The sequence below is a fragment of the Panthera onca genome, chromosome A1 (genome assembly GCF_046562875.1).
Source record: "Panthera onca isolate mPanOnc1 chromosome A1, mPanOnc1 haplotype 2, whole genome shotgun sequence".
Lineage (NCBI taxonomy): Eukaryota > Metazoa > Chordata > Mammalia > Carnivora > Felidae > Panthera > Panthera onca.
In genome coordinates this window covers 160,888,608-160,914,109 of record NC_138339.1, presented here as the reverse complement: position 1 = coordinate 160,914,109, position 25,502 = coordinate 160,888,608, and the positions used below count along the sequence as shown (strand labels likewise).

The 25,502-nt window shown below is 49.9% G+C and overlaps 1 protein-coding gene across 2 annotated transcripts in view; it reads left to right on the top strand.

Annotated features, from left to right (window-relative positions):
• COL4A2 (collagen type IV alpha 2 chain) overlaps positions 1-25,502 on the top strand; it is a 174,379-nt gene that overhangs the window by 23,455 nt on the left and 125,422 nt on the right. For both annotated transcript variants that reach the window (XM_078453055.2, XM_078453054.2), the window contains exon 4: positions 23,789-23,869. In XM_078453055.2, the coding sequence (XP_078309181.1) occupies positions 23,789-23,869 (81 nt within the window). The remainder of the gene's footprint in view (positions 1-23,788; positions 23,870-25,502) is intronic.

Here is a 25,502-nt window from a genome sequence, read left to right as displayed (position 1 = left end):
CACCCCAGGAGAGAAATGGGGGGCTATTTTAACAGCCACAACATTGGCAGGAAACGAGAGAAGCACGCAGTGACTTCCCCAGGGACCCCCAGCCAAGTGCATAATTCCACAGTGAGATCACGAAGTCTAAGGATACTGTGCTATGAAACCACCTTGTCAGCTCTTTCAGTGGCAAAGCCAAAGATGACAGGGTCATTAAATATATTGCTTTAAGTTGCCAAACCAACATTGCGTTGTATTTTGTTCTTCTGTGAGTGTGAATTACTCTGTGTAAAAGCCAGGAGTGCTGTAATAACCTTTAATGAAATGTGATAGACAAGAAGTTTCACCATTAGAGATTTCAGGGCTTTCCATGGTCCCTTTAACTGAGAATGGAACTTGATTTTGTTTTGCAAATCACTCTTACAGCTGCATGATTTCATCTCAAGCAAGTCAAATAAAGAATTTTCAGTATTATAACGGTCACTAAGCAGACAACTGACGTGTCAGCGTTTAGAAGGGGTAAGGTTTCTGGGCGAGCATGGAAAGATACTGCCATGACACGGTGTTTTACTTGGGTGGCTTCATTGTGTAGGTGGGTGGCGAGTTGGAACGGAGCTGGGAGGTGTTGGGAAGGGGTGGGGGCAGGACTGTGCCAGAGCCTTCCCAGCCAGAATGTCAGCCTGATTGGGGCAAATCCCCTGAAATCTATTGAGACCCCTTATCTGCTTGTTCACAATTCACGTAAGCAACTCTGAAAATTTGGCTAAAATCTCCTCAGGCCGTTATTTCTGGGATTCTCTTATGGCTCAAAGCAAAGTACATATCTGTGTTTTTCCAGGTTCCCCTATGGGACGTCCACCTTCCTCCTGAACACTTCCCCAAGGTGCGCGGTCCTCAGACCTGTGGTAGAGGGCCTCCCAGGCTGTGCCATATAGGGACCATACAGGGAGAGGGCTTGGCCCTGCTCCCCCGAATTAAAGACCTCCTGTTGGATGCTTCTGCTAAGACCAATTAGTTTCCCAAAGAGCAATTAAGGAGAGTTTTCTACCAACCACTGGCAGCGGGATTGCCCGTCTTGACCTATTTTGGCTGACTGATTCCTCTCCGCATAGTTGGGTAATCAGGCTATTAGGGTGTTTGGACTCTTCCCCGCCAACATTCCTCCGTGGTGTGTCTCATATCTTCTCAACTTCCGCGTAAAATAGCTACTCATCAAATGCTATTTAAACATCCCTGGGCATTCAGATTCTCTTGGGGTCGGTAATAGTTTTTGCTTTCCACAAAGCTTTTTACAAGAGGAAATGGACTGATACTGGTTTCTTCTAGAAAGACCCCAAAGCTCTTAAACCATCCTCCAAAGGTTAGCTTGAACATTTTACACTGTACCTAAAATATACCAGTAAAACCAGGTGATAATGCCAGGCCATGGCAGAGTAAGAGATGGGGACATGGGACGTTGTCTACCCTGTGTCTCTATGATGGGTTTTCCGTATCAACCCTCCGTCTTACACCTGTCAGAGATCTCCATGCTGTTGAAAAAGGGAGAGGCCATCATTTCCCCTGCTTGTGTCAATGGCAGCCAGGGGCACACACAGCTAGAGCCATGAAGCAGTCTGCTGGCCTCAGCTGCCTTGACCCATGCCTTGACCCATGGAACCCATGCCTGACCCTCACTCGTCCGCCTTGACCGCCACGGTGGGAGATGGGGGCAGGAACACGTCCCAGCAGCACACACACACACACACACACACACCCCACCAGCTCTCACATTCAAACCACTCCCAACCATGGAGCCAAGTTTCTGAGACCAAGGGCAGTAGGAAGGTTGAAGCAGTATTCCAGAAACTGGTTCAAAACCAACAGAAGGTAGTATCTCATATTTATTCTCACAATGTGTGTATTTCCTGTTGACCAGTGAGGTCAAGCATGATTTGTGTGTATGTATTGGCCATTTGCATATTCTGTCCTGTAATCTGCTGGTTGGGGGTCTAATGCCCATTTTTCTCTTGGGTGCCCCTGTTCATGAGGACTTGGGAACTCTTCATCTATTTTAAATGCAAGCCCCTGTTTGGTTACGTGTGTTAAAAACACTTTGTTCCACTCAGTGGCTCAAGTTTTCTCTCTCTTAATGATGCCCTTTGATGAGCTGATGGCTTAAATGTAGATGTAGTCCCACTTATTCACCTTTTTTATGGTGAGTGCTTTCCCAAACTCATTCGCTAATTCCAAAAGTTTACTGTAGATTGTTTCGTATTTTTCGATAAATGCGATCATTTTATCTTTAAAAGATGGCTTTACAATTTCCTCTTGGTCCTGATACCTTTTACTTCTTTCTCTCATGCTTTGTATACTGCCTAGAATACATTAGCAATATTAAACCAGGAAATGCTTATGAACATGGTCACCAGAAGGCTTCAAAATGGATGTTAGAATATACACAAGCTATTTTCGGAACCCAAGCTCACCTTCCAAATTGTATGATCCCCAAGATAGCTTTCTGGACCATCTTCCAAAAGAAAGTGCCATTGGAAACAATATTCCAAGCCCTCCTCGTCTTTAATTAGGCTTAGAACAGAGAGCCAAACACAGAGAATAAACCAGGAATTAAGTGGTAATGACATCCACACACACTCATGCTTTCCCTATTGCTGTACGACAGATATGACAACTCCCTTTACACAGCCTTCCTCAGATGACATGTTCCCTGTCCCCGCCTTCTGTCCAAGTTTGGATGTCGACTGTGGCATGTTGAATGTCGGTCGTGTTCCTGAGAAGGCATGCACTGGCAGACAGAAGGCAAGGGAAGGTGGGCTCACAGAAATACGGACTATCCAGTGTTCTAGTATGTTCACCTGTAGTAGAAGAATCAATTTCTATGTTTATAGCATATTTTGCCATCCTTGAGAGTCATGTTTTGAAAGGTGGGTAGTGACTCTGTCTGGCGTTGCCTGGGTCCCTGCGTACCTGGCCTGGAACATGTTTCTCAAGCCATCGGTGTCCTCAGATGATACCTACTCCCGTTACGGTGGAGTCTGCTGTTGGGCTCAGTCAAAGTTCTTCACAATCTAAACACAGTGATATTTCCAGAAGCCCCAATTCCAGTGGTAGCTATGTGAGTCCTATCCCTGATCCTGTCACAGCGAGAGGGTGGATGTCAGAGGCATCACACCTGCCGAGTCCTCACAGGGGCCAACCAGGCTTCTGGAAAGTGTGTGGCCCACCCACCACCCTGAGAAAATACCCCTAAGACCAGCCATGCCCCAGGCTCCACTCTGATTTATGACCTCAGGGGTGTCCATTTGGTGGTCCCTGATGTCTGTCATTTGAAGAGATGTCTATATGGCAGCCCTCAGTGTCATTCCACCTTGGCCCCTTCCCTGGGCAGAAAGAAATGTACTTCACATCATCACAGAAAGACAGCTGTTTACATTTTGTGAATAAAATCCTCTCTATGCCTGGGATGCCCTAAGGATTCTCCACAACCTCTTGTAGCCCTGACGTCCTGGGACCTAACGTCCCTCCCACATCCAGCCTGCTTGGCTAAGCCCAGCTCCTTCTGCACTGCTTGTGGTATGTCACTAGCCTCTTCACTCCCTGCGGTGAGGTGTGCATCCTCATACCTGCACACTTGCCGAGCACCTCCCCCACCTGCCTCCAGACTAACTCTCTTCATAGAGGACAATGTTTGGAAGTACAATTCTTCTTCTCCAAACGCTTCCTAACTTCTCTCAGATGGAGTATGGCTGAGGCATCGCAGATCAAACATGTTCTGCCGTGGCCCTTACACAGTCACGTCTGCCTGGTCCTACATGTAGCTGTGGTTACAGATAGTAAGAGTGGATGTCATCGAAGCCTTGCATACATTCCCTCCAGGTGCCTTCACGGCAACGAATAACTCTGACTCTAACCCTGTGAGGTAAGAACTAGCATTATCCTCATTTTATAGACGAGGACACTGAGGTCCAGAAAGTTAGGTGAGTGGCGTGGTCAAGCCCCACGCCAGCAGCCTTGACTCTGCCTCACCGCTGTCGCGCATCTGAGCTCTCAGTTAGTGTTAGCTTTTGGAGCGCGGGGATGTGGCGTGGGCGTGTGGCCCTAGAGTGCCCGTTTTGCTGCCTGAACCTGGAGGAGGGCAATAAATGCCGATGACATAAATGCGTAGCTTCTCATTTTAGAGCAGAGTGGCATAAGCCATTAGGCTTGGCTGTGAAGTCAGGCAGGGGCCATCATCTCTGGCTTTGACATTCAAGAAGACTGACCTAGCTTTTGAAGGACTTCTTGTTAGTTAGTGAGCTAGTTGTTTGCTTGTTTGTTTGGCAAGCACAATCTTAATCCTTAATGAGGATTATTGCCAGGCGAGTGCCTGAATGTACTTGCATGGTGTCCAGATGACTCTGTCCCAAAGCCTCCTTTAGACCAGAGACTAATGATGTGCGTAAGTGAGTAGGTTCGTGGCCACGTTCTGTGGAGGGTGTCCACACACATCTCGCATCTGAGTGAAATCCAGGTTGCACACTTGGGAGCAGGTTCCCGTTCGCAAGCTGAGGATTCTCGCTCATCACGGCCACGGCACACCCATTAGATGTTTATTCACTAAGCAGGTTTTTTCTTCGCAGTACAGATTTATAATTTGGGAAACCTGGAAAGTACTTCTGTGCGTAATCTCGTGGCGACGATAAGGAAGATCACAGCGCATCTCTTAAGAACAAATATCACTCAGCCAACGTAGGATAAATGTTTTTGTCCGGGAAGAGCTTTTAGTAGTATGGAGAAGTGTTTCATATTAAGAAAAAATATGGGTGTGGAATTTTACACCAAATATGGTCTCAGTTGTGTAGGAAGAAATACAAGAGAGAAGGGAGAAGCTTGGTGCATGCCAGTCTTTGCCTGGAGCTGGCCCTTGGTCCTCCCCGGACCGATTCAGCACCTTTGAGTCCCCTCCCCATCTGAGACAGGAGGAAGTTAGCAGGGCTGGGACCCCGCTCCCAGGGACCTGGACCGTCCATTTCTCTGTCCCTTGCCTTGCGCCCACTTAAATCATCCTTTGAGGAAGGAAGAACGTTATTAACTCCTGTTAACAAGGCACCGCATCCCGGTCCCACTTTACATGGTCACTCAGTTACATCCAAGCTACCTTTCTACCTAGAGCTGATACATTTGAAGATAAAATTAGAAAAGTTCACATCTGTGTCTATTCCAAAGTTTAAAACCAAAACAAAACTTTTTATTTGTTTATTTTTTTGGTCTCTCAGCTACCCCAAATTATTTTCTCCACTATTCTGTCACATGGGTGTAAAGAATTTTAAGATTTGACCATTTCCTCTTTTCCTGGAAAATATTCTAATGACCCTCTTTGATAACGTGTCTGATTGTATGTCTCAAGCATAACCGATCTTTTATGAACGCTCAGGGAATTTTAATGCTGCCGCACTTGTCGAGGATAATGGCGCTATTCATGAAAACAAATGAATTCAGGAAAAAGTGGGGAGTGGATATCAAAATGAAGCTGAACAGCAGGTTTTTATAGGATCCTTAAAATAAAATGCATTTTGGAGGGCTGCAGAGGAAGCTGGGTTAGTCTTGGGCCTCCTGGGTATGGGCCCAACCACAGGCCGGACAGATGGGCCCCGTTTTATCCAAGTTAAACTCACACTTGATCCCTTTACTGGAGCAAATGGGTCCCTTGTCATGCATATCACACTTTGCGGGGGGGGGGGGGGGGGGGGGGGGGGGGGGGATATGGGAGGCAGGGCCTGGTGTCAGCAGCAGCATCACACCAGCAAACAGCTCATCCGTGAGCTTCCTTCCCAAGGATGTTTGAACATTTTACACACAGAGCCTAGGGCCCAAGGACCACCTTCCTAAAACTCAGAGTCTCAGCATACGAAGCTTCGGAAGCCTCACGTGAGAGAGGTTTATCTTCTGCTCGCCCTGAGCAGTCACAGGGAAGGCGTTCCCATCAGGCCGTGGGCTGGCTTCTCAGAAGGCCACCCCCAAGGTGGCAGTATGTGCCCCGGCTCACACATGGGTTATGGCACAAGCTCCCAGATGTGCTGAGTCCTGGCAGTGGTCAGCAACAACTTTCCAGTGGGCCCGGTGGAAATGAGGGGGACGTGGGAAACAGACCATACCCGTCTATGTGTGTCTATGACCCACGTTGGGCACTTACGATACCCCGTACATCTAGGACTATCATATATGCTCACTGCATAGGCACATTCAAGTTTCTGACGCGGTGACAGTGCAACCCCAGAGCTTCTGATTCCGTAGATCTGGAGTAGGGCAGGGGCGCCATGAGGCTAGTAATTGGAAATCCTTGGTCTGGGGCAAAAGGCGCTGTGCTCTGTGATTTGGAATCATAAAAATAACATCTAAAACAGGGTGTCCCAACCAAAACGAGCCCGAGAGGGCCCACAGCTGGCGGGCAGGGGAGGCAAGCGTGCCATACAGGCCCAGATCATGGTCCAGCTGCATCGGCCCTGGCCGGGAGCCGGCCGCCGGCCCTGAGCCAAGAGGACAGCAGGCAGGAGCACCAGGGAAAGGAGCAGACATGGAAATGGATCACAATCAGGAGGGAAGCCCGTTTACGGCAGGTCAGGGAGGTTCATCTTGGAATGCTCTGCACACAGTCCAGAGTCACACCCAGGTGCTCTCGACAGCATGGGCACCGACCTCCTGCATGGAACCTCACCCTACTGGTCCTAAAGCTCCCACTCCGTGTGGCTGACCACCATGGCCCTCCGACACTGACACTGGTGTGTGCTCATAGGAATTCGAAATGCTCGTGTTCCAGAAGGTTCCAGAAAGTTCCCAGGCTTTGCTGTGTGTTCCTGTGCCTGAGACATTTTTCAGGACAGCTTAGGATAAGGCAAACACTTTAACTGTTAAAAACAAAGCATTGGTATTCATGAAGATTAAAGGTGGCCCACTCAACGAAAAAAATGCTTTGAAAGTAAATAGCATAACACCAACAACTGGGAGTGACAGTTCTTGTTGCTTTGCTGTTCAATGAGGCTAGTGGTGTGGTTTTACGGGACTCTAGAACCACAACCCAAACATTTCCCAAATGGGCCATCTACCCCTCTGAGGGCTGTTTATTGCTAAATTATGTCCTAAGCTGATTTTTAAGTTCGATCTTTCCATAAATGCTTATTAAATCATCTTTTTACAGGCATTTCATGATCCATAAACACTTCATTAGTTGATTCTAATAATTAGAGGAAAAGAATCTTCCATAGTTTATGGGAAAAAAAGCTGTTCAGGCAGTGAAGGCCGAACAGATAGTCTGCAGGAAGAGCTCACACTGAGAATCTCAGGAAGGCAGCGGTGGGTACCTGTTTCCGTGAGCTGGGAAAGAGGGCGGAAATGAAATGGAGAACAAATGGTGTGTGTGTGTGTGTGTGTGTGTGTGTGTGTGTGTGTGTGTGTGTGTAGGTAGACGGACAGGTCAAATTACTAAGGGCACGGCTGCTGAGATGAGATGCTGATATTCTAAGACCAGGGAAAGGATGTGGAAAAGGTTGTGAGTCGGTAAAACGCTTCCCCTGGGGAGACTGAAGCCTCCCGAGTGGGCCCTGCTTGGTGTCCTGGTGTCACCGACAATGAAAACAAGAAGCCTCTGCTGAGAAGGTAAAACTGAGACCCAAGGGATCGCTTATCTGAATAATGACAGGGAAAAGTGCAGAGTAGCCAAGGAAATGGCCTCAAGTTGCAGCCTGGAGAGGAGTGATGTGCTTCCCTGAATTGCTAGCCTGACTTTTTTGCAAGAGGAAGAAAGCCTCATGTTTGCTGTCCCCTGAAGACAAGAGCTCGGAGAACATCTGGCGCCCCCACCCCACCCCCCAGGTCTGGCCCGACCAGCAAAGAGCTCCAGGCTGCTGTGCTCTAGCGGGGAGGTCACGCGTGTTCAGTAAGAAGTTAGGGATTTTTGTTTGGGGCTTCGTTTTGTTTTCTTAAATATCTACAGGACAATTTTTGGGAGAGTGCGTGCCCCATAAAAGGAAGAAAATGGTGTTTGACTTCTAAGCAGAGACTTGTGGCTGGAAGTTGTGAGTCTTGCGCAAGCGGTCCCCAGGGACTGCGACGTGTCCTCCCCGGACACCATTGGTGGAGGCAATAGGGCCACTGCTCTCCGACCTCTTTTCACATTACTATCTTGTGAGAGCATACATGGGGCTCAAAGAAAGTTCAGTTGCTGGTTTTTAAATGGGTCAGAGAGTTGAGACTTTTCTTCCTACGTTTATGCAGAGAGAATCATTGTTTATAGAAAAAGAGGACCAAATTCAGTCATTGAAAGAGGATATGGGAGACGCAGCATGTTACCCTGACAACGGGCATGACGAGGTTTCCTGGAGTAGGAGGGAATTAAAATGCATGCACATGCTGTGGGGTTTTGCACACTGGTATTTAATCACAGGGGGTTATCTAAGGTCTCTGTAGCACCCGGTGTTCTCATGAGAAATGCAGGTAGAATGGGGGTTCTCATGCATCCAAAGCCTGGCTGGGTCAGTCTTGCCCTCATTAGCTACCCCAGACCCTGAGTGTGGGAGTGGTGCCGGCCCTCAGTCTCCACCACCACCACAACCTGAGACTTCATTTATAAGCCTGAGACTTAAAAAAAGAATTATTGGGCACCTGGGTGGCTCAGTCGGTTGAACATCTGACTAAGATCATGATCTCACAGTTTGTGAGTTCCAGCCCCGCGCTGGGCTCTGTGCTGACAGTGCAGAGCCTGCTTCAGATCCTGTCTCTCTCTCTCTCTGCCCCACTCATACTCATTCTCTTTCTCTCAAAAAATAAATAAACATTTATAAAAACACAAATAAAATACACTCAAAAGTTGGTCCTCAGTAAAAAGAGTCTGGGATAGCCTAGAATTAATCATCTTGTCAATCTTCCCCAGTTCCAAAAGTTTTGATGTTTGGGCTTGGCACCATAACAGATAGTAGCCGAGGTAGAAGGAAACATCACTGAGGCCCATGGAGTGGACTGCCTTGGATCATGCATCTGGGCTACCCAGAATAGAGATGGTCTATAGCATCTCAAAAGCATTCCACAAATTGCACATCACCGTCTGATGAGGCTGTGTAAGCTAATAACGCATCAGAGTTCTTTGCTTTTGTGGGAACTCTACTGACTCGATCCAGAACACTGGCGCTATTTACACGGATTGGAAGGGGGTCCATCTGGCTGTTTGGGATACCAAGAGCGTGGCTTGAGTCCTTGAGGGTGGGTGAAAAGGGGACGCGGGGCAAAAATGACCTCCATGGTTGAGAGTCTGAGAACCTCCGGTCCAGTGGTAACCCGGGGCAACCCAGCCCGAAGATGTGATTCCATTCAGCCACAGATGAACCCACAGTCCCCATACCAGATGACTGCCGAATCTAGCAAATCAATCCTTTCTAAAGGCTTTCCATTCTAAAGTTGTAAAAGAAAGAAAAGCAATAAAGAGCAGGGAGAAGACACAGGGCTGTGGTAACATGAAAAGAAAATATTCGCAGCCATGACTCTTCCAGTGAAAGTGCAGGTTTGGCCCCTCCCACTGGCCCTCACTTTGGCACAATGTCTGAGCTCCTTGGGCAGCATCTTCTGAAGGGTGGTCCTGTGAGCCCGGGGCCCAAAAGTCCAGTCCTACAAGCCAGTTCTGGGAAAAAGCAGAGCCCTCCTATAATTCATGAGGATATTTTAAAGTACAAAGAATTGTCAATGGGCAGAGAATATTTAAAAGTGTCTCAGCACCACCCTGTCCTTGACCCGTAAGTGGTCTCATGGCAAACTCCAGCTTCTGCGGCTCCAGCCTGGCGGGTGTACACACAGCCCTCGATCATCGTCAGGCCTTTCTCCTGCTGTTTTCTGCTCAGTGACCTTAGGGGCACCGCTGGCTGGGACTTCAAAGGGCCGCAGCCCATCCTGCATCTGAGACGTTTCTGGGTTGCTCCCAGAGAGAGAAGTGTTGTCTATTAAGGGCAAAGACTCCAGTGCGCTGGTGGGAGGAAGTGCTGCCATTCACATCAGGCCTGACTGTTTATGGTATGTAAGGGAGCCGTAGCTCCTGGCAGCCTCTCCTCCCGGGGGTGGTGTGCCTGGTGAAAGGAAGTTCTGAATCACCACAGAGTTGGCAAAGACCCACAACTGGTCTGCCGCACGTGTGTTTGTCGGGCGGGGAACCGTGGCGAGGACCGCCTTAGGATGAAACCCCTACTTAATAGTGTCGACACCCCGCGCTCTCCGCTCCTACCCCAAAGCTCTGTGTCACCTTCTTCTCCCCACTTTCCCAGCTGTGGTCAGGAAATCTGTCTGCTAGGGGTGCACCTGTCTGCACAGGTAAGCATGGGACAGACTCCAAAGGACACCAAGATACATGGACAGTAGAAAGGACTGAAATGTAGAAAGGACTGAAAACGTGCTTTAAATCAGTAGGGCAGGTTCATTTAAACAGTGCAGATAAGCAATCAGGATTCAGCTTAAAAACACAATAATGCGGGTAAGAATTATTTCCCCTTTGTCCCTGCTCCTTCACGTGTCACCTTACTCTCGCATGTATTGTGTCGCTGAGTACCTACTGCGGAGACCAATGAATCTGTAATCTCCCAAGGGCAAGGGGCCTGCCCAGTCACCTCCAGACTCCCTGATACTTGCGTGCGCAGCAGGTGGTGGGCTCCCAAAGACGTTTCCTAGGAGACGCCTGGGGGGGGGGGGGGGGGAGTGCCTGTCTACTGATAAAACAACTCAGTAGTTCACCGTCGACGTAGCAAACCAAGCGTGTTAGATGGGGGCAGCAGAACGCCCATCTCAGCCTGGCCATGCAGATTGCTGTCCATGGCGATTCCTTTCTTCTCCTCTGGAGGTGTTTGTACTTTATCAGTCTCTCCTAGCTTCCAGGTCCGCCTCACGGCCACAGTCCTGACATTTCCTGGCCTTTGTTGTGCTGTGGCACAAACTCTGTTTTCCAAGGACAGGAGCATAATAAAAGCGGATGTGAAAGAAGGGCCAGATGACATCACTGAAAGTATTTGAGGAAGTCCACTCTTTTGAATGTTTACAGTCTCAGCATGTTAGTTGTTTGTAATATGATAAGAGCACTTTTGATACACTGGGGGAATTACAAGCCTTGTTGCTCAGACAGTATTCATGAATTTTTATCTTAGGTTCATAGTGACGGAAAGAGAATAGGAGGTCTTGGCTTGAGTCCCAAGTGACCTTGACTCATTGGTTGACCTTGGGTACCACATTCAGCATAGCTGAGATGCTTAAATTCTGCCTCTGCCAACTATTCACTGAATTTAAAAAAAAAAAAAAGAATTCCATTATTAAAGAGGAATTGGCATACTAAATTTCCCTCTCAAAATCTTAACTCAGAGAAGCTGGTACCTCACGAAATATTGCCTTTCCGAGGTTAATTCCATGAGCTCTGTATAGATTCATCCTCGTGTGAATGCCTACTGAGCAAAAACCCTAGAAGGATTCCACTGACTCCACAAACAAGAATCTCCCTGAACAACGAGGATGTTCACACTTGCTATAATCACTGGATCTGAACTGCAGGGGAGGGGAGGCTGGCATCTTTTTCTCTGGGTGAAGCAAAAGAAAGGTTAAGAACATGAGTAGCACATCCTTCCTGCCTTGTGCTGAGCACCGTGGCTAAGCTCCTCCCACGGGTTCATCCGGTTTCCTCCTGACAACCCCGAGAGGTGGGGATGGTGGATTCTACCAGGTTTGCAAACGAGGAAACCAGTGGAAATGTGGGATAGGGGTGACTCACAGGCCACAGCGCTGGGGTGCCAGTCTGCAGCCCGTTTCTCCCTCCAAACATGGTGCCCTGGAGAGCCACCCCGGGTGCGTGCCCGTGCATATGTGCACACCCGAGTGAGACCCAGGAAACAGAACCGTGGCACCCCTGAGGCCCGGGAAGACCCTGTGCTCTTGCAGACACTCCAGACACAGGATAAAAAGTGGGCTAAACTATCCTCATCCACCGGTATTACAGAACCGGCCCCTGAGGGTAACAATGTGTGCGTGCCGATTCTGAATTTGCCTTCTCAGTGGAGGTAAGCTCCAAAACTTGGTCTGAACCTAGTGCCTGGGAAATCAGTATTTGGTAAGTCAGTATTGCATTTACTGCTGGACGAGGTCTCCAGGCAGCACAGAAGCTGAGTCTTAGAAGTGCAGTGGCCTACTGAGAAGCACAGAGAGGCAGGGGGTTGGAAACTCACTGTGGGGATATCCAAGCGGATTAATACCCACACGGATAATCTGCACACAGGTAACTAAGGGCCGCCTGCACCAGTCAGGACTCGGACAGAGCTGCTGGTCTCAGAATACATTTCTGCCGTGACTTAAGAGTAGACCTTCATCCCTCGCAGAGAAAACCACTAAGCTCACAGCTAGGGAATCCTAAGTCACTGCTAGTGTGCAAAGGCATACACAGATACCTTCCGAAAGCTGCCCGGCTTGGTTAACTTGGCTGGGTACGCACAAGAGAAAGAGCCAAGCAGAAATGCAGAAATTCTTCCCCAGAAGCCAGGCCAGCAGGTACATAAAAGTGGCTGTGGTTTTGGTATGGACCCTCCTCTGGCCCCAGAGCCGCCGTGATTTGACTCAGATTGATGTCAGGTCTGCAGAGACTTAGCTCCTCTGGTCTAGACTCGAGCCTGCCCAGGCAGACTGCTGTTCCTTGCCTGCCAACACAAACCAGCACCTGCCTTGCCTGGACCAGTCCTTACCAAACCCAAACAGAAATCTCATTGTATCACAAAAGAGCACTGCTAAGGCTCTTTCGTTCCGTTCTTCTTGGATTTTGCCCCCAAATTTAGCATGAGGGGAGGGTTTTAGATAAAACTCTTAACAGGGCATACTTTTCTGGAATAAATAGATGTAGCCACTCCATCGCTCAAGAACAATGTTAAATATTCACTTTTGGCTCCTACGCCGGCACTAACAACATACACGTTTTTATTCATTGCCAGACAATACCAAGAACTGACATGCTGGATAAATAAATAAAATGTAGTGTAGGTAATGTGTGAGGTAATGCAGACACTAAAGGATGTCTTGGGCTGTGTCCCACTAGATGAGCAGGGCATACACAGAACGGTTCACACATATTTGAGGGTGCTTATTCTAAATCGAACATGAGAAGCTATGCTGTGCGTACAGATCCTCATTCCTAGCTATAATCACATAGGTGGCCTCTCAAACAAGAGCTGAAAGATCCCCACGAGTCGTTTTCCTCGACACTGAGGACTGTATCCCCAAGGTGATAAGAAATGACCGAATGACAGTAGCCTTCATCAGAAATAGTCTTTAACGTGGCCGACTCCTTATTCATTGGGTGAAAGCATTGACACAGGAATGAGTAGCAAGTGAGAGGATATGGAAGTACAGTCTGTTTTGCTACAGTGCATTTTCTCCAACTCAGATCCGCCCATAGACGATGGCGGATCAACGGGAGAATGAAGTCAGCCTAGAATGGAGGCCGTGTTGGGTCATGCGTGGTGCTACTCCGGGCATGTGGTTTGCATGCCAAGTGACAGTGTAGCTGGAGGGAAAGTAGATGAACAGTGAACACAGAAAGCTGTCGAAGAATTTAATTCTGTACATGACGCCCAAGTGGTGGCCTTCACTCCCTGGGCTTGGTGGGTCCGTGCCCCTCCCCCGGAGCACCTATTGTGTCCTTCTTCCCAATGTTGGCCATGTGGCTCTTGTTCTCTACAGCTTAGGGGTCTTACCACTTCTTTCTGCCCCCTTCTGTCAAATTACTGCCTTCACTGCTCTTTAAGATGAAGCCCTATAGTTCCCGTAGTATTTCTTTACTGATCAGGGATTTTACATGTCTGTTCAACTGTGCTATTATTTTTACTGGGATTAGGACTAATTTTATTAGTGCCCTGTTACAAAGTCATGCAGGTGTTGAGTGGTCTGCCTCTAAACACTGTTATTTCCCATACAATCTTGTTGGTTTGGCGTGTGATTTTGCAGAATGTAAAGGCTTTCCAGAAATAGCCCTATGTTGGGTTTTAGCAGAAACACCCACACTTAAACAGAATGAGTAAGGACAAGATGTGAAATCAACACAGGTTTGACTTTGCTGTTCCAGAGGGTGAGTGGCTGTTGTGCTTGAGTGTTTGAGAGGGTCTCGGCTCTGCAGATGGGGAAGGCAAGGCGGGAGGTAGAACATTCCAGGCTGAAGGCACAGCTTGTACCAAGGCGCGTTCCCTGAGGAGGATGGGACCCAGAGGTGTTACGTTCAATGCATTTAAAATCCTTAGCATTCCACCATCGTGGGAAAATATTTTATGAAGCACTCGGTTGGGAGTTGAAATAGGAGACCTTGACAGCCCTGGAGGAGTGGATGGAATGGAACAGCATGTAGACTGGCAGGTGTCAGGAGAAGCAAGGCGGGTAGTCCAGAGAAGCAGGGAGGTGCAGGGACCAGAGGAAGGCCACACACAGAGGATGTACCTTGTGAACTGAGCCTGGGGGGAGCTCTAAAGGACACCAGGAGGAAGTAATTACCCACCTCGCCAGGTGCTTGACCTGAATGTTTGTGTCCTCCCAAAATTCATGTTGAAATTCTAACCCCAGAGGTGATGTGACTGGGAGGTGGGCCTTTGGAAGGGGATTAGGTGGTGAGGGTGAAACCCCCACGACGGGATCAGTGCCCGATAGAGGGGCCCACAGAGCTCTCTGGCCCCCTCTCTGCCTCATGTGAGGACGTGGCAAGGAGATGCTGTCTGTCAATCAGGAATCAGGTGCAGCCCTCACCCGATGCCGAATCTGTTGTTGCCCTGATCCTGGCCTTCCAGCCTCTAGAGCTGGGAGAAATAAGTTTCTGCTGTTTACAAACCACTCGGTTTATGATACTCTGTTATAGCGGCCCAAATGGCCCGAGACTCCAGGCACTAGTGATTAATAAAAGCATGAATGGCGGCATCTACATTAAGGGTAGAGAAGTAGAAGGAGCGGAGGGAGGGTGACTTCCAGAAACTTCTCCATTGACAGACCCACCAAAGATGTCCGGTCAGTAGTCAGGGGACAAATACAAGCATCCAGTATCCCATCTCGTTCTGCCTGCGTGTGTACCTGTGCACTTGGATATGCCAGCTCTGGCGAGGTGGCTGGCGTTGCATACTGGCTCTCAAGTTATGCACTCTGAAGAGCCTGGGCAGTCGCCGAGCGACCACCTTCCTGGGAGAACCCCAGCCTGGGTCCTGCGCTGGCACACTGGTCAACCGGGCGGCGCCCTGGCCTTCGTGAGCCTGGGTAGGTGGCTGAGGAGCCGCCACAGGAGAGTGACAGGGACAGGTAAGGAGGCACCTGTGTGAAGAACTCAACGAGCCGTTTCAAATGCTTGCAAAGAAAGAGAACTCATTCTCGTTTGATACTTGGGAGACTGTGTTTCATTTGTAACTGGAGACCTAGGGAATCCCTGGCAGGAAAAGGTTCAAGAGCAGCCTTTGGAGTCAAGTGAATAAGCTTGAGTTCAAAATAGATTCATAAACGTATCTAAACTGCTAGAAGAATAAATCTTCAGAGGTCTTAGGAGCTGAGACCGTGGCTGCTATAGGTCCCGCGGGAGGCAGCGGATGTGGTGGGAATAGCGAACAGATTCCAGGAAGTCTGTTGCAATCGGAAGTAAAAAGCACCAGAACTCAAGTGGGCTAGGCATTGGGTGATGGGGAAGCACCTGAAAACGGAGGCAGTTTGTACTTGGGACAGGAATCTTTCCTGCTTCAGGCTGGAAATTACCTGCCTTTCCAGGCATCCTCTCTTGGCACTGTGTCGTCTCCTAAGGCTGCCAGTGGAGTCCGCTGACCGCTGACCCCCAGCCTGCATGGTTGCCTGGTTGTGCCTGCCTGCGTCCCGACTACAGCCTGGGCCCTCGCTGTCTAGATGACTCAAGATCAGACAACTCCCAGTCTCCACCCAGCACCTAATAAGGGACCCAGCCATGAGGCCTTGGTGCCTCCTGGCTGAAGGCCAGCTGGGTCCACCAAAAGGACACAGTGAAGGAAGAGGGAGGGGTGCTTCTGGAGAGAGCCCATGTCACCTGCACTCATGGCAGCTTGTTAATGTCAGCACCTGCGCTGACCCCACGCATGCCAGAACCCCCCGGGGGCACCCTGCCCTCCTCGCTGGGGAGGACACACAGGCGGGCTCTGCTTGTCGCCCCAGGAGCAAAGGAGGGTCCCAGGGCACAGCCTGCACAACAGGAGCGGCCACGCCCACCCGTTCCCGCCAGCGTGTCCTCACCTGCAGGCAGGCCCACCCACACGCTGAGATCATTTCTAGCCTTGGGCAACGGGTTTCTAAGGAAGCATTGGCTCATGCAACCTTGGCTGGGCGCTAGCCCTCATTCCTGGCTCTGGGGCCCCCGCCAGGGAGCCAGGCCTGGTCCTGGAAGGTGCGGGAGACCTCATGAACACATCACTGAATCCCCCCAGCAGACCTGGGGCACAGTCATTATTGTCCCCACTCTGTGCAGAGCGTGCTACAGTTCAGCAAAGTCAGGCCACTTCCCTGCCCAGCCCCTGCCCCCTGCCTCATCGCCAATTCTTCTGGCCGGCCTCTTCCGGGCCTCCCCGGGGCTGCTCTTCCGCAACTCCGACACCTCGCATGCCTCCCTCCTTTGGGCCGCCTGTAGGTGTCCTAAGCACCGGTGATGTAACTCGGGGAAGCGTCTGGCCTCGGCCTTGGGCCTCCCGCACTCCCTGTGGCCGCCAGCAGCCCGCCCCGTCGTGCCTGATTCCTGCTTTGGGGGTCCTCCGGCCAGTCCTACGGCTCAGCGCCCCAGCCCCAGGTTGTCTCGTCAGTAGCGATTCTGTGTGGAAAACACCCCTAGACCTCTGGCTGCAGCGCAAGAGAGGGTGGAGACGTTGGCCCGTTGTTGCTCGTAAAAACATACAAGTATATAACGTCACGTGGCTCGTGGCCGATGACTAGGGGAGGCCTCCCGGGACGTCTGCTGGGCAGGTGAGTCAGCAGGGGTGACGCTGTCCCGCAGGTATTCGCCTGGCCCGAAGTCAGCCTAGACCATCACCCTGAGAGACCGGCGCGTTGTCTGCCCTTTAAACTCATCCTGGCCCTTCTGGTTCTTTTTCCAGCACAGTGCCCTCCCCTCCTCCTGTATTCCCCGAGCCCCCAGCCCCATGAGGACAGGCCTGCTCTGGAACTAGCTGGAGTCCGAAACAGGCCCCTGGAGTTGTTGGCTTTACGTGGGTCCGCACTTTTACCCGTCATTTATTTCACCGCCTCTACCTGGTGACAGTCCCAGGACCATTCTGGACTGGCGCATCTATCCTGGGTGCCCTTGAAATGCTTTAAACAAAGGACACTGAATGGGCCGCGTTTCCCACCTGACTTACAGGGAAGGAGGGCTTTGTTCGGTGTGGAGTGGCCGTGGTCCGCGTTTCCTCTGCCATATGCTTTGGCTTGCTAATACCATGTTGGAATTATTTCCTTAATTTCTAAAGCTGCATGTGCGGAAATGGCTTATATTTCCTGTTTTGATAAACTAATAGAATTTTACTGGGAACCTTTTTCCCAAGTTGGCTTTCTTCTTTGTTTTGGGCCTCTTTTTGGATTAAAAGGGTAATTCTATAAAGTCAAGCTTGACCAGACTTGTGACAAAAACAAAGACTTGTATAGATTTTTTTTTTTTTACCTTAAATATGAAAAAGGACTACTTTTTTTTTCTGCAGTAAGGAATGTCTGTCTTCTGTGTCTGTTAGACTGGGTTATTCAGTAGCCCCCTGCACAGGAAGCCTGGGTTCGATGCTGGGGGCAGTCCGGCGGTAAAATATCTGTAAATTCCCTACAGAGACTTGCTCTTTTTGGCTGGAGGTATATTGGCTGAGAAAGACTTTCTTGGACAAGAAGTTTCTTGGAATATGTGGAGGACAAAATATTCTTTGTTTTAGGACAAATGAGTTTTGTTCTTGGGTCTTCATATAAATTTGGTTAATACTCATTTCTTATGTGCAATTTGAGAACAATGCCCAGCATTTTTACTTGTTTCATTTGTAAATATTGTATCAACCTTACACAAGACTCACATCTGCAGAAACCTGGATCTGTGTCCGCGGGTTTGCTCCCTTAATATACATGGACGGTTCACACTGATGGTTACAGAAATAGCTGGTCTTCAAGAGTCCAACTCTTTTGTGTGCTTTATTTCCTGGCATTCAGATTGTTATTTAAACCTATTTTTAAATTTCCTAAATATGAGGACAAATCTGCCACTGGGAGAAGTGAGAAAAGCCATTTTCTCGCTGGTTAGAAGGGGACCGCTCCTCAGACACCTCCAGAAGAATGTGTCTGTTGGGCTGGGCGGTAGAAGAAAGCCTTTCCTCTCTGCCTAATGCTATGTGATACCCAGGGAAGGTAGCATGGTTCTCCGCTCCCCTGATGTGAGTCGATTGCTCAGATAAGAGGCCGGGCCAGCCGCACATGGGACCGGATGTTCCCTTAATCCCGCAGCTGTGTCTACACATACCTACTCCGACGAGACTGGGTTCCATTTATAGATGGCAGAGAAGTCTGTTGGCAGCCACAGAGCCCGTGGCTCAAGGCAAGAAATTCTCTGCTTGAACCTGATAGATGCCGGATCCAGGAAGCTGGAAACTGGCCTTCTTAGAAGATTCCGTGACCCCTCTTCTCCCAGAGACAAAAGACTCCCCAAGGAATGGATCTTGCACGGAGGGGGATTTGGATGTGTCTAGGATGAACTGAAGGGCCATGCAAATACACATATTTTTAAATCTGTCTAAATGGAATGACGCCAAAATGGAGATAAGGTTCTAAAGAAAATAATTTCCATATAAAAAGCTGACCAAAAAAAAAATCTCTTGCTCAGAGGCCTCCACGTTGCCCCCAGGAACAATGTCAGTGGCATTCCACTTGAGCAGACTATCCAAGGTTTCTAGAAAATTTATCTGTGCCTTTACATTGCCAATTGGCTCTTAGGCATTCCAGGTCATTTGTAATTCCTAGAATTTCAAGTTAGCACAATAAGGCTGGCTACCAGTTCAGGGCAGGGTAAAATTCAGAAGAGAAGAGTCTAACAGGATGTTCTGCATAAGGAAGAGAGAACTGAACGTCTTTTTGGCACGGTGATTGATGAGGAGCTCAGCTACGGAGCCCTGAGTGCCCAGAGCCTCCCTATAAACAGGCCCCAGGTGGCTGGGGTCAGAGGGAGTCTGGGGATGGCACTCTTCTAGAACAACATGCCTGAGTCCACTTTGGGTGTGGAAGCATGGAACCCGTGGGGAATATGCTTCCTGCTCCACTGGAGGGCGTGGCTTCACGGGAGGCCGCTGCAACATGGAGAGTGTGTTGGAAAGCGGGTCCTGATGCAGGACCTCTGAGGTGGAGCCTGCGTTCCTAAGTAATGCCCAGGCGACACGGGCGCTGTGTCCACGGAACGCGCTGAGGTGCCGAGGGTCCAGAAGGGGACGGTAGCGTTTCAAGTGTGGGCTGATCACCTCTTAGACGTTACATCCAAGGCAGGAGGTGGGAGCCCCAGCCTGCAATCTATCAACCCCCTTTCCACACCCCTGCCCCGCCCACCCTGTGGCGTGGGCCCAATACAGCCCCAAAGGAAGGAGCCCAGCTAAGTCGGGTTCCTCCGTGACCGTGACTGTGACCGGGCCTCCCTGACTCTTCCTCCCACAGCCCCTCTTCTTCATGGTACTCGCCATAATTTAAAGTATGTAGGTTCCCTTGCTTGTTCACTGAATTTTCTTGTCAACTGGTGCGTGTCGTCTACTCCCCACTTTACACCCATGGCCCATCGCCGTGCTCGGCCCAGAGTAAGCCTTCGGAGAAGAATAAAGGAAGGAACCAATGAGTGGATTTAAACTATCTCCAGGCCCCCTCCTGTGGTCATGTTTGCCAGGAATTGGGGGGGTGGGAGCTCTCTCACTGCTGCAGCTGAGGGAGGGGGTTTCCCTGATCCCTCCAAGGTGGGAGGCACATGGCACCGGCTCCTGTATGGTTCCGGAGCCTGGGAGGGGGCAGTTTCTGCGTGAGTACGAGGACCTGTGAACGCGTGCGTGTCAGATTCAGGCATTCTCAAGGGGGTGGAGGCCCTTCCCGGTTTGCGTGGATCTTCACCATAACTGGTCCCATTTGCGAGTCCTGCTCTGCCCAGGGATGAAGGACGTCCAGACAAGCTCAGCTGAGTGGGTGTAACGTGCTCCATGACAGTGGACACTTTCCACACCTCAAGCAGGGTCCCCAGGAGCCTCCTGGCCCTGGGAACAGGGTCTCCTCTGTGGACGTCGAGATGCTGAGTGCAGTGACAGGCACAGCTGCAGGGGGCCGTAAAGGGTGGAGGACAGAGTGCGGAAATCTTGCTGTACAGAATGATGCCCATGGGAATTCAGACTTGACGTGAGAATTTACCTGATGGTCCCCAGGAATCTCGGAGCCACAGACGGAAAGCATGACTTCCTAGAGACACTGAGTTTGAAGGCCTAGACCCAGGCCGACCTGCCATCTTCAAGGGTGGTGGACGGACTCTTGAGTTGAGTGCGCGGTCAGGGGAAACTGGCCATCTTTACCAGGGAGGTGACAGGAAGGATCGTGGTTCGTCTCTGAGTTGCATTGAGCAGTCGAATCAAGGCGGTGACCCAAGGGCTCAGAGCGTGGGCAGCGGCTGGTGGGAGCCCTTCGTGTTCTGTTCGGGGACATAGAGGACCCACACAGCAGTTCACAGACTCTTCATCCGGGGTCCTCAGGAGGGCATTCGTATCCTGAGAATGTTTCAGAGCCCACGTCCCGTCAGGGAATACCAAGGCTCAGGTCTGAGACTTGTTCAGTGTCTAAGAGATGTCTGGAGCACACGCTGTGCTCTAATAAATCCTTGTGTGCATCCTGGAGTCTGACACTCCAGTTCGTGGTACTTGGAGCTCTTAGATACCAGGATTCATGAGGTTCCCTCTGCAGGATGTGCAAGATGCCAGGTGTCGATGGGAAAATACACACACTCACGCACACCACATCACATCACACACACAGGCACACGGGGCTGGCATCTCTATGATGGAAGTTGGCTGTGGCTTGTACAGGGAGGCCTGCCTCTCCATGACCTATCATTCCTCACCTCCTGAGACAGGGTACCCGAGCCATGGCACACGGTTGAGGAAGTGTCAAGATTGGGAGTTATCAGACCTACAAGTCCCAGCTCCAAAGCAAAGCGGCACTATTGAATTTCAAGCAGGTTATGAAGAACTCACCTCTGTAACTAAGTCCAGTGTATATCCTAAGCCTAGGACAGAAAGTCTGTTAGATCGATTCAAAACCTTCAAAATCATTTCAACCGTTGATTTATATCCAGGGATTTGGCAAGCGGGCTTAAAATCGAAATTAAAAATAGCCTCTCAAATACCAGATGGAGAATGTAAGTTTATGCTTCACCCTTCAGACTGAGGAGTCCCCCTACCCTTTCCAGACAACTGGCAAATGAATTACTGTGTGAACCAGGGACACCTGCCAAGCCACCTATTCACATCCCAGTCGTATGTAATATGAAGCAGAAATGTGGTGACCCCTCTAGACGTCTCCCTTTGGCATTCAGGGTAATCCGTAAAACCAATGGCTTAGCATGGAGCTGGACTGACAAAAACCAAATATTCAAAATCGTGGGATTTTAAAATGAGCCCCACTAGAGACGAACATTGAAGCCATAAAAAAAAATGGCAAATACCTAGAAACATACTTTGAGGGCCTGGAAGGATTTTAAATGTGTTTACTTTTACACTGTGGAACTCAAAGCTATTCTCACAGGAAGATAAGCAAGGGATCCAAAAGGCTTCGAGGTGTTGGTCTGAGATTCTCAGATTTGTTTGAATCCTTCAGAGTAGTGACTGATGCATCAGAGACTAGAGTAGGTAAAGGGCTGTTGGAGGGACACAAGATCCCTCTTGTAGAAAGTTGCTAGCCCTGGAAAGGAATGTATCATGTCTACAAAAAGAGCATTGAGTAGTTATTGTGATCTTGGGTAAACTCCAGCCAGATAGTTTTGAGTCAGAGTTCACTTGTGTGCCCGTCCAAGGCTGCATGTCCAGGAAGACTGTCACAGACTAGCAGATGTCACAGAGGTGGCCAAGGCAACACCGTGTCCCTTTCCACATGAGTATCAGTACCAAGCCAGGAATGGGGAAGATTCTGGCTGACGCTCTAGCACAAGAAACAGAAAGCTTAATGGAGGGAGTCCCCAGGTGACCATCCTGTTTAGTCATTGAGACTTAACTTAGAAGAGAATGGGACAGATGTGGCAAAATGCTCTTGTATGTAAAGTTGGAACGATCTGTTTTCTGGGGAGTGTTGCGTGCATGGTAAAGTTTGGCTTGGCGCTCACCGGAAGCCGACCACTTCCAGAGCCCCTGGAGTATCAGTGCCTGACAGCCGGGCAGTCTGGCCCAGGGTGACGTGCCAGACAGGGACTCCCCTGCTTGCTGCCACTGTAACTCACCTGTCATGCAGATGGGAGAGACAGGGCTCATTAGGAAGGGGAGAGAAGAGGTCAACCTAATTGTCATGTCCGTCCCACTCAAAATGTTTAGTACTGTCAGTGGTCTGAAAGGAAGGGCTCAGACATGGTCCAAAGTCCAAGTCCTTTCTTTACCTGAAATACTGAGATCAAGGGCAAGAAATGCCTTGGAATCCCATTGGAATTGTCCAGGCACAGAGCTCCCTGACTTACTCACTCACTTCATTGAAGAGTTCTGTCTCGGCATCCTCGCGAAAGCCCCTTCCCTCCATCCCCTCCTCCCCCCGCAGACCAATGAGTCTCACAGAACAAAGGGACAGGGTGTCCTCTGCTGGCACCACTGGGGATGTCGAGAACCTCTGTGGCAGAGGTGAGGGTTTGCACCTCCTGACAGGTGCATTTGCAAGGTCCCCCTCCCCATTGGAAGCCCCTCTCCCTTTAGTTCAGCAGGATCCCTGGTGTATGATGGGGGCCCAGCATTGAAGGTAGCCCAATCCTGCTCGCCCTGAACCCCCCTCCTCTGGGATGCACACCCCACATTTCCCAGAGAACGAAGGGCCGCCTCCTGTGTGCCTGAGTTCCTCCTTCACTCTGAACTACTTAACAGAGTGTCCTTACAGGCTCACTTCACACGGAATCCTGCACTCAGGGAATGTTCTCCCTGACTGTCGAGACCCAGGACGTAGCTCGGCATCTGGCATTTATCACCTTTAAAAGGCACAGTGACCATAGAAGGCACAACACCAAGAGGGACACTCATGTAAATTCTGGAGTCTGGGCAGTGAGGACTCGTCACTGCAGGCTCATCGACTGTGACAAATGTGCCACTCTGCAGGGGAAAGTTGATAGTGGGGAGGATGCATTGGGGGGAAGGGGAGGAGGGGGGGACAAGAAATCTCTGTACCTTTTGCTGTGGGCCTAAAACTGCTCTAAAAATTAAAGTCTATTTGCTTATTTTTATTTTTTTAAGTTTATTTCTTTATTTTGAGAGAGTGGAGGGGGGAGGGGCAGAGAGAGAGAAAAAAGAGAGAGAGAGAGAGAGAGAGAGAGAGAGAATGAATCCCAAGCAGGCTCCGCGACATCAGCACAGAGCCAGACGTGGGGCTAGAGCTCACGAACTGTGAGATCAAGGCCTGATTTGAGACCGAGAGTCAGACACTCAGTGGACTGAGCCCCCCCAGGTGCCCCGAAGTCTGTTTGTTCTGAATAAAGACCGCGTGGCCGGAGTTGGACCTCCTCTCAGCAGATGCTGTTGTGACACCTGCTGTAGCCGATGGTGTTTGGACTAACGTTTTCTTCGTGTTATTCTTGCAGGGCGTGAAAAAGTTCGACGTGCCCTGCGGGGGCAGAGACTGTAGCGGGGGCTGCCAGTGTTTCCCTGAGAAAGGAGGGCGGGTAAGTCACAGCGTCGCCATCAACCTCTCTTCCTTATACTCGCACCTAAACCCAAGCGCCTTAAACCACGTGATTAAGTCAATTGCGTACTTTGCTGAGAAGTTTAACACAGACGTGTTCTTCCGTATCGGAACAAGCAATGATACGAGGCAAAGTCTGGTCAATTTATGCCACTTTCCGCACAAATTGAGAACAATGACAACTTTCTTACACATCTTTTCTCTTATTAATTGTTATGAAGGGCGTCTTCTACTTGTGAGATTGTATATACACGCGTGTGTTACATAAAGCAGACATGGTTGTGTCTCCCCCCTCACGGTATAGATATTCTGATATTCTAGAGGGCACAAGCATCCTGCCATGGAGAATAATTCTCCCTTTTAAAATTATTCCACTCATCCCCTGAATATCCTTTCTGTAGTGCGTTTCATCAGATGAGTCAGGGAAAAAAGGTCACCCCGCATCGGAACCCGAAATATGGACTGATACTGGGTTCAGTATGTTGAAGTGACTGGCTTTCCCGTTGCCATTAAAGCTGATGTTTGGGTCTTGGCGTTACTGATTTCAAAAAGAGATTGTTTATATTTATCGGTGTAAGCCCATTTTCGCGTGGGGACCATATAGCGTTTTATGACACAGAGTGTTTTGAGGCTTCACGTCTTGGGATCGTGTTTCCCCATGGGGCTCCTGCTCGTCCACCAGGGGCCAGGTCGTGAGAGGCGGCTGGGACGTGTTGCCTGCATTCCCTCTTGCTGTGGGAATTCCCTCTGACAGTGCTCCTCGGGCGTTCCAAATGCGTCTCCCCACCCCGAATCCTGAAGTCAGTGCTGACGGTCCCCACTCTCCACTCCCACACCCCAGAGGGAGGACGCGCCTCAGCGGAGCTCGGTGGGGCCAGTCTGCGGCTGGCTGGACGTTGTGCCCTCTCCTACCCGAGTCCCCTCCACAAGTCAAACATGTAAAATCTGTGATTGATAAGGAACCCCTTTACAAAGGTGCTGGTCTCACTACCATGGGACTGACTAACCGTCCTCTCAGGGCCGAAGACCACCATAGAGGAGGCTTCTTGTCACTCGCCCAGAGCTTCCGTCCCTACGTGCTATGTCCTTCATGAGTTATGGTCCTCAAGACAGTTGTTGCTGTTGTTGACTCAGTAAAGTTTCCTCTGCTTGAAATGGGGACATCGTGCTTTAAAAATTGTTAATCGAGCGAGGGATGCCTGGGTGGTTCAGTTGGTTAAGCCTCCAACTCTTGGTTCTGGCTCAGGCCATGATCTTACATGAGTTCACGGGATCGAGCCCCATGTCCAGCTCTGCACGGTCAGCATGGAGCCTGCTTGGGATTCTCTCCCTCCCTCTCTCTCTGTCCCTTCCCTGCTCTCACATGCATGTGCACCCTTTCTCAAAATAAATAAATAAATAAACTGAAAAATAAAAAAAGATTTGCTAATCAAAGATTATGCATCAGCATTTAACAAGGATTAAGTATTTTTTAAACATATGGAAGCCATTTCATGAGATTGAAACCCCCTGGGTCCATTGCTATCGGTTTTCCCAATGCCACTTCCGGGTCAGGGATGACCATTGCCTGACGCAGAGCCTCCCCTCCCCAGGGCCTGGCCTGGCCCGGCCGA